General features: G+C 38.7%; 1 protein-coding gene across 1 annotated transcript in view; it reads left to right on the plus strand.

Moving 5' to 3' along the window:
• Positions 1-8,191, plus strand: part of FAR2 (fatty acyl CoA reductase 2) — a 63,372-nt gene that overhangs the window by 16,146 nt on the left and 39,035 nt on the right. Inside the window, exons 2-3 of the mRNA XM_006895071.1 lie at positions 3,796-3,971; positions 5,105-5,284. Coding sequence (XP_006895133.1) covers positions 3,796-3,971; positions 5,105-5,284 — 356 coding nt within the window. The remainder of the gene's footprint in view (positions 1-3,795; positions 3,972-5,104; positions 5,285-8,191) is intronic.

Here is an 8,191-nt window from a genome sequence, read left to right on the forward strand (position 1 = left end):
TATATATATATGTGTACCTGCGTAGAACTGCATTCAGAAAGGTTTTCCATGACTGATTTTTCAGAAGCAGACTTGCTTCAGTCTTGGTCTGAGGTGCCTCTGAGTCAGCTTCAGCCCTCCTAACTTTCTAATTACCAGGTGAAATTGTTAGCCATTTCCACTACCCAGGGATTCCCAACACTTAAGGAGGCTTTGGCTTTTTTGGATAACAGCTACCTCTTAGGTCAAGCACTCTACTTAGGCTACTACATTATTTAGAAATTATTCTCTTGTTATAAACTTTCATCAATTTCTGGCAAGTCATGATATTAAGGCACAAAAAAGTAAGAGTAAAATGGGATCAGCATCTCATATGTGGTTTAAAATGAGGTAAATTAGCTTCTTGACACATGATAATGTTGTTGTTGCTGCTGTGTACTGTAGAGTGGGAACGGACACATAGTTGACCCTCCAGTGGGTTTTAAAGGTAGTTAATCACATGGGAGGAGATTGCACATCCTTCTCCCGCACAGAAGCTGGTGGGTTTGAACCGCATGCTTTCAGGATTGCAACACAGCTTCTTGCCACTATGTGACCAGTGCTCCCTAGCATCTGAAATTGTGCTCATCAGATAGGCTTGCTTTCACAAGTCTTTTACCTCCAGTCAATTCACTACTATCAAGGCACTACTCTGGGCAAAAACAGAAATCAGGACTCTAATTTATTTATCTTTTCTTTTCCTGCTCTGTTGTAGGCTTTAGAGGTGGATTTTGCTATAGAACACTTGCTGCATAGATTGTGTATATAGAGTAGCATACAAAGGTGCCACTGCAGATACTGCCAGATGCCAGGTCTTTTTCACAACACAATTTGAGGAGGATCTTATGGCTTAGGGTCCTCCATGCCTTCTGAAACCAGTCCTCCATCCCTGACAGCTACTGCTATTTCTCAGCTAATGTGGTCTTACGCTCTTTCTTTCTTCTACCGTTCCTCTGAAGATGAGCGGTCTACTTCAACATCCTATGCAACAACTACCAGACTCTGAGCCCCCTGCTCTTGGCCATCCACTGTTGTACTGGGCCACTCAGACAATATTAAGGAGATTGGGATGGAGATATTGTGCCAGTTGAAGTCCTCTTGTTTCTGAAAAATGCAAGCAGATATTGTTTTACATTCAGAGAAGTTCACTCCACCTGCTGTCATGTACTTTGACTTTGCTCTAGATTTTTAAAATACTCTTAGGCCCATACATACTACAGTATACTTGAAAGGTGAACTGGCCTGCTTTGTGTAGCATCTTTCTTTGTTATTTGAATCAGAAACCTCATAAACCTTATTTAATTACACTATATCCATTTGGATATCCCTTTTTATTTGAAAATGTGTGTCTATAGATAGAACATAGCTAAAATAGCAATACAGAAGCATCTTGGTGCTTTCCAGTATTGCACAGGTTAGTTGAAAATATAACACAGTATAAAAGTATCCTCACCTTGTAAAGACATTTTTAAAAATCAAAGGCCAAAGAAAATCTAGATAAATAGCTTCCACCACATGTGAGGAGTTCTACTTCTGGGAGAATAGAGACCTAAGCCATCACCCCCTCTTGCTCTCCAATAGCCAGGAGTCATTTCAGGCCAAAGAGTCCACTGAACTCAGCATTTCCAGGGCATATGATTCCAGTTGGTACAGCCTGAAAAAAAACCATGCCTTTGAATCGCGGTGCTGGAGAAGTACTGTACATACCATGAACTGCTAAGAGAACAAACAGGTCTGTCCTGAAAAGGGTGAAACCAGGCTGCTCCTTAGAGGCAAGGATCTTTTAAACTCTGCCTCACATATTTTGGGCATGTTTCAGGAGGGACCAGTCCTTGGCGAAAGGCATCATGCTTGGAAAGGTGGAGGGACAGGGCAAGAGAGGAAGGGAGGTGGATGAGATGGATTGATTCAGTGCCTGGGATAACAGGGGTAGGTGTGTCAGAGACAATGAAATTGGCTCAGGATAGAGCAGAGTTCAGAGGTGTTGTCTATAGCGACACTGTGAGTCTCAAGTGACTCAATGGCACAAATCAACAAGTTAAATTATTTAAGAGGAATGATTTGTCCAAAATCCAACTTATGTTCATTGCACAATTTATAGGAATTTCAAGAGGGAAAACACTGAACAGTGAAGCAAATATTTAGCATGCTTATGATGAATTAGATTTGAAGAGCTGTTCTGAAGTATGTATCTGGGACATTTTATCAACTATCAAGCTAAGATGTCAAAAAGCATTGCAAAATTACCTGCCTGCTGCCACACCTTACTGAAAAGGCTAACCCACAATGCGGAAAAATAGCTCAGTGACTGAACTTGCCAAGTGAATATGTGGATTTAAATCCCTTTCCATTGTCCTCACTGAATTTCCAGAATGACTGTGAAGGTTATCATTCCTGAATCAAATGGGATAAGATTTCTCTGATGTCCTGAGAAGAGCTTCAAACTCTCTGCCATCAGCTTGATTCCAATTCATTGAGACTCTCCGTGGGAGCCCCTGGTGAATCTGAATCACTGGAGATTCACAGCCTTTTGATTAGAAGCATAACACACTACAGACTATGTCACCATCACAGCTCCCTCTGAAAACTTTAAAAGCCCAAGTAAATGATTTTGTAGAAAGAAGTCTGTTACTAAGGATCAAAAATAGATGAAGATATTCTTCTTTAGGGGGCCCTTTGAGCCCGTCTTTGCTACAATAGTATATTGTAAAACCATTGACTAATTTCTCCACTGTTAACTTTATAAATATTTAACCATAGTTGTCTTCTCCTCACTGCTACCATGCCATACCAATTAGGAAGTTCCATTTCATTATAATTTATAATAAAGATAATTCTATTAAAATGTTTTATTTGGAAAAAAAAATGGGAATTATCACTTTAAAAATTTATGTAGAAAGAAAAAGAACCTGCTCCATCTCAATAATTGTAATAAAATCTAAAATTCCAGTGCTTTCCCTCTTTTTCTTTATAAAGAAATTGTTATTGTGTGTTGTATTACAAGCCATCAAATTGGAACAGACTCATAGCTGGCCTTACAAGCTGGTGGATTTAAACCTCGTGCCTTGGGGTTGGCAGCTCGGTCGTGTATGGATTCATATAATTCTCTTACTAGCCAATAACTGCTACTGATATTAAAATGAGCTGACATAAAGCTTTATTTGGTTTTTACCTGCCGTAAACTTGATTTTAAAATGATGTCTGCCCTCCTTATTAATCTAAACCAATTAACCAAATTGGAACTCATAATTAATAAACTCAAGTTTGAAAGACTGATAATTGGAAAGGTTGTGTAAAATCTGGTCATTTTTCACAAAACCAATCATTTCAAGATCTGGTGTGAATAACAATGTATACAAACTTTGTACACAATCAAGTATAAAACAAAAATTGATTAAAAAACAACAACAACAATCATTTCTCTGCCAAAAAATGAAATTTATAACCACATATAAACCAAAGCTACCTTAAAGTGCATGTGGAGACAAGAGTAGAGTGCAGATGGTTGACTACCAGCCCCAGGAATTCAAATGCAGGTCTTGTCATTCTGGTATTTGAACTAATGAGGTGGTTTTTTTCCCTTATGTTCATTAAGTTGAGAGGGAGTTAGCTATTGTAGCTTTGAATTGTATGAAACGAAGCAGATGGCTACTCATGCCTTCCTGGGTGTTATGAATACAATAAAAACGATTCAGCCATATAGTGAAATGAAGCAGTGCGGAAAAAATGACCAATGTGATGGTAATCTCTGTGTGCTGTTCTATAAATGTGTTTCAGTTGTTTGAAAAAGTCAAAGAAACTTGCCCCAACGTGCACGAGAAGATCAGGGCTATTTACGCAGATCTCAGTAAGAGTGACTTAGCCATTAGCAAGGAGGACCTGCAAGAGCTTCTATCCTGTACAAATATTATCTTCCACTGTGCTGCCACTGTGCGCTTTGATGTCCATCTGAGGTATGTTCCCCTTTACTTATTGTGGGGGGGGGGTTATGCATGTGGGGGCTTGTGTATATAGGATTTTTTAATTGTTTCTATGAAGTAATGTTATGTTCCTCAATGGGAAAATCTGAATATCCATAAAGAAGAATGAATAGCTTCTCTAAAATCTCTCCATCCTGCAGTGATCATGAAACATTGTAAGAGAACGTTCATCTCAACTTTTCATTGTGCATTCATAAAATATAGATATATTATTGATTAAGATAGCATTGTATTGAGAAGGACATTTGTGTAAGGTCAGCGAGGAAGGATAGAACCCAATTCAGGCCAAGAAAGACAGTTTATTGAGGAGAAATTGTCTGGTTGTCTCTCAAGCAGAAGACCAGCCCACACTAAAAGTCAGAGAGGGGTTTTATATTATCTTACAAGGAACTTGGGGAAGGGGATGCTCACAGATGTTTTCTACAAGATAGGGAAGTGGGCTGGGGTCTCAGATAACTATAGATGGAAAGGCAGGGTTTCACATCCTTGACAGAGAGAAAAAGCACAGCTGCTGCTTCCTGTGATTGGATCATTTCAGTAGCCACTCCAGGAGAGGAAGGAAAGGGCTCTGCAGCCCCGATACTTTGTAACCAGCACAAGCATATTGGGGGGGGGGGGATCTTTCATTGTCAAAAAATATTTTGTCATTGTGTTTAATTACTACATGGCATTTCATTATACATCTGTGTTATGATATATTCTCAACAAGAACTATTTAAACTGACGTTTAAGTCGTTCTACTTTATTACAAACAACTCTGCAATAGACATCTTTGTGCATACATTTATTTAATACTTTTGTGGTCTCTCTTTTGAGTAAATGATCAAAGGTAGAATTGTCAACTGTGTATTTGTTGTGTTCAGGCTTCTTTTTTTAACATGATCTTACTTTTTTATTTGATGATTATAAATCATAAATAGATTTATGTATGCAGAATATGTCATCAACATTCCAAGTTTCACATAATTTCAGCTTTGACACATGTTTTCATTCCTCATAGTTGAAGGTAGAATCTATTTGGTATACTGTTACTGGAGTAGATGCAAGTGTATTAAGGCTAGATGTTGAGTTCCCTCAATGCCTCTCCTTCTGCTGTTCTTCTCCAGATATGCTGTACAGCTGAATGTCATTGCTACCCAGCAGCTCTTGCTTATGGCCAATCAGATGACAAAACTGGAAGCCTTCATCCATATGTCTACAGCCTACTCAAATTGTAACCTGAAACACATTGATGAAGTGATCTATGCCTGCCCTGTGGAGCCAAAAAAAATCATTGACTCTATGGAGTAAGTTGGGTCAAATGAGGGTCCAAAAAGTGATAATATTGCTGATTCTTTTCAGGTTTGAATATATGGGTTAGTAAATTGGTCATTCATGAAATAGGAGCTTTAGAGAGGTGCTAGTTTTAGGTGCTCTGTTCCTGTACTTTGCTTCATCCTCAAATGGGGAATATATAACTGTGGAAAGGTGAAGAGGTAGGGAGAGGGACTAGAAAATTCCAAAAGTTAAGGCTCTACAGTTTAGGGTTGCAGATAGAATTTTATATACAAATGTAGCAGTGGTTTCTCACTCTCTACCTACCTCAGGATTGTCATTGGTCAAAAGCAATACAGTATAACTGTTAAAGAATATGGTTTTGGAGTAAGAAAGAGTTTGACTATGACACTCACATGGCCTTGAGAAAGTTAGTTGGCCACTCTGAGCCTCAGTTCCTTTATCTGCAGAATAGGCTGGGAGACGGTAATAATAAACTCGATGCCATTTAGTCTATAGTTGTAATTATCAATTGAGTTTAATACAGGTTAATCAGAAGGCAAAGAACAACTAAGAGGACAGGAAGGTCAGCCTTGACCTATTTAGCCGACACATTTTCTTTCGTCCTGTTGTACATGTGAACAAGTAGCGTCTGGCCATTTTCTCTTCTTGTCACAGGAACGTACTTTGTTCTAAGAATGTGACCCTAGTTTCCAAAAACCTTTGATTCCATTTAAATATTCATTATTCTTCTTCATTTCATCATTACTTACTTTGCTTTTTGCTGTTGTTTATTTGTCACTGTTGATACGGCATACGAAGACTACTTGGTTCCTGCACTGTTTAGCAGTGACCTTATCAGATTTTAATGCTATTATTTTCATTTAAAATAAACTGGGTAAAATGAAAATTCTACTAAATCAAGAGTATTCTCCCTTCAGAGCAATAATTTTTAACTCCTATAGCTCCAAGAGCAGATATTTTTACCTGTCATCTAAAGATATCCAGGACAAAGAAAAATGAAAGTCATTTAAAGGGCCTAGAGGTTAATTAAAACTGCTAAAAAATGATGATTTACTTAGCTGATGGAAAAGCATTTTTTTTTTTAGCCCAGAGGTTGTCGGGATTATTAGAGAAAATGAAAACATGCTATGATGTGCAAAGTCAATGCTGGAAAGTCATTATATTTAAAGGCTAGGAGTGTTTTTGTGGCAAAACTGACTTCTCATTTAGCAGCCCTCCCTACAGTGTTGTCTTCTGTTAAAGTCCGTGTCTACATAGTCCGTATGCCCCAGATAGGAGGAGGCCATCCCTTTGATTCTCAGCCATGCCACTGAAGTTCCAGCAATTCTTGCATTGCTGATCCTTCTAATATCTGAAAGATACAGTGCAAAGAAACCTCTTGAATTCCAGAGAAGCTCATAGTGACCCTCCCTACAGTGCAAAGAAGCCTCTTGAATTCCAGAGAAGCTCATAGTGACCCTCCCTACAGTGCAAAGAAGCCTCTTGAATTCCAGAGAAGCTCATAGTGACCCTCCCTCGGGTTTCTGAGCCTGTAAATATTTATAGGAGGAAATTTCCCACCTCCCTCGCACAGAGCATCAGGATTTAAAATGACAGAGCCACATAGCCTTTGGTTAGCAGGGCAACATCGTCCAATCTACACTACCCAGCTCCCTTCAGCCAGAGAAAAGAGAGAGAAGATGAAGGTTAAATTAACTCCTATAGGTAGGCTTCTCCAAGTCCTCCAGACAACCTTCTTCTCTAGCCTAATTTCAGACACTAAGTCTGTGTTTCTGTAAAGAAGCCTCTTACCTCCAGGAGAAGGAATTGATACATCTTCAGATACTTGCTTCCTAAACCCCACAGACCCTGTCATTCACAGAAGGCAAGTCATGGCTGCATGATTTATTACCACACTGATTAACATTGTTGTCATTTTTTCCAATGAAATGGGTCATCTACCACACTGAAGATAACAATTATTAAAAAAAGATATGTAGTCCAACAGAAGCAGGAGTGAAATTATATTGTCAACAACATTTTGAATGCCATTAAGGAATTAAAGTTGTTGTAAACAATAACAAAACACACAGAAGGAGGGGAAGTAATAACCACCATTTGTTAATGAAAAAAATTTATATTAAAATTCTTCATATGTAAAAGTTTAAGTCAAGCCCTTATATGTGTGCATAATTCAAAACTTTATATTCAAGTAAAAACCTTATCTTTTACCTGAGCTGCCGCCACACTGAAGTAATTACCCCTCTGCCCACTTTGGTTTACAATGCTCCTGTTATTGGAAATTACTTTTCTCCACTCTCCTTTCCTTGTTAATTCCTAAAAATACCCTGAAGGTCTTCCCTGGCTTCTCAAAACTTATTGCTATCAAGTCAAATCATATTCATAGCTGACCCTTCAGCCAGTTTTCAGAGGCTAGCTGTTACAATGGAGGAGATTGCCCATCTTTCTCCTGAGAAGCAACTGGGGGATTTGAAACACTTGCCTTTAGGATAACATCAAACCTCTTACCCACCAGGCTACTGCAGTTACCTTGCTTAGGTGCCCTATTTATTGAACAGTTACTGTGAGCAAGACCCTGTCATAGACATTTCATTCCTTAACATAAAGCTGCACAGTTGACTAAATTATTGTTGTCATGTTGATAAAGGAATAGAAGGTCAGAAAGGCTGTCACTCTTGTGCTTAAGAGTCATAAAGTCATTTTTATGACTTTATTTCATTTTATCATTTTTATCCATAGCTATTTAATTCGCATGTTACAATGAGGAACCAGTCCTTAGAGAGGGACATTATGCTTGGGAGGATGGAGGGACAGCTCAGGAGGGAAAGCCCCTCAATGAGATGGATTGACTCAGTAACTGGGATCATGGGGGTAGGTGTGACAGAGGCAATAAGGTTGGCTCAGGATAGAGCAGC

Source organism: Elephantulus edwardii, unplaced genomic scaffold, assembly GCF_000299155.1.
Source record: "Elephantulus edwardii isolate Elephantulus edwardi_28Jun2011 unplaced genomic scaffold, EleEdw1.0 scaffold00157, whole genome shotgun sequence".
NCBI classification, from domain to species: Eukaryota; Metazoa; Chordata; class Mammalia; order Macroscelidea; family Macroscelididae; genus Elephantulus; species Elephantulus edwardii.